The sequence below is a fragment of the Haliaeetus leucocephalus genome, unplaced genomic scaffold, assembly GCF_000737465.1.
Source record: "Haliaeetus leucocephalus isolate CR32 unplaced genomic scaffold, Haliaeetus_leucocephalus-4.0 Scaffold167, whole genome shotgun sequence".
Taxonomy (NCBI): Eukaryota; Metazoa; Chordata; class Aves; order Accipitriformes; family Accipitridae; genus Haliaeetus; species Haliaeetus leucocephalus.
The window spans coordinates 1,751,984-1,752,340 of NW_010972603.1; the positions used below are offsets into that span (position 1 = coordinate 1,751,984).

The window sequence follows — 357 nt, forward strand, 5'->3', positions numbered from 1 at the left end:
CGCGGCCGCCGCCATGGGCCGTTCCGCCCCCGCCCTCCAGCCCCGCCGTGCGAGGCGCCCCCCGGCCCCCTGGAGCGGCTGAGGGGACGCGGGCGGGGACGGGGGGGCGGCAGCTGGCGCTCACCGGTGGCTATGTACGTGCGGTTGACGCCGGTCTTGCTCTCGATCCGCTCGAGCACGGCGGTCATGCAGTTCTTCTCGTGCAGGAACCGGTCAAACCTCTGCCTCATCGCCGCGCTCATGGTGAGGCCGCCGCGGGCGCCGGCTCCTCAAGCTCCGCAGCCCCGGGCGCAAGGGGGCCGAGCGGCAGGCTCTGCCTGTGGCGCCGCCCCGCGCCCGCCCACCGACCCACAGCCG

At 76.8% G+C, this 357-nt stretch overlaps 1 protein-coding gene across 1 annotated transcript in view; it reads right to left on the reverse strand.

The window, feature by feature from the left end:
* REEP5 (receptor accessory protein 5) overlaps positions 1 to 282 on the reverse strand; it is a 20,516-nt gene extending 20,234 nt beyond the window's left edge. Inside the window, exon 1 of the mRNA XM_010563460.1 lies at positions 125 to 282. Within this exon, the coding sequence (XP_010561762.1) occupies positions 125 to 242 (118 nt within the window). The 5' untranslated portion in view covers positions 243 to 282. The remainder of the gene's footprint in view (positions 1 to 124) is intronic.
* Positions 283 to 357: the final 75 nt, after the last annotated feature.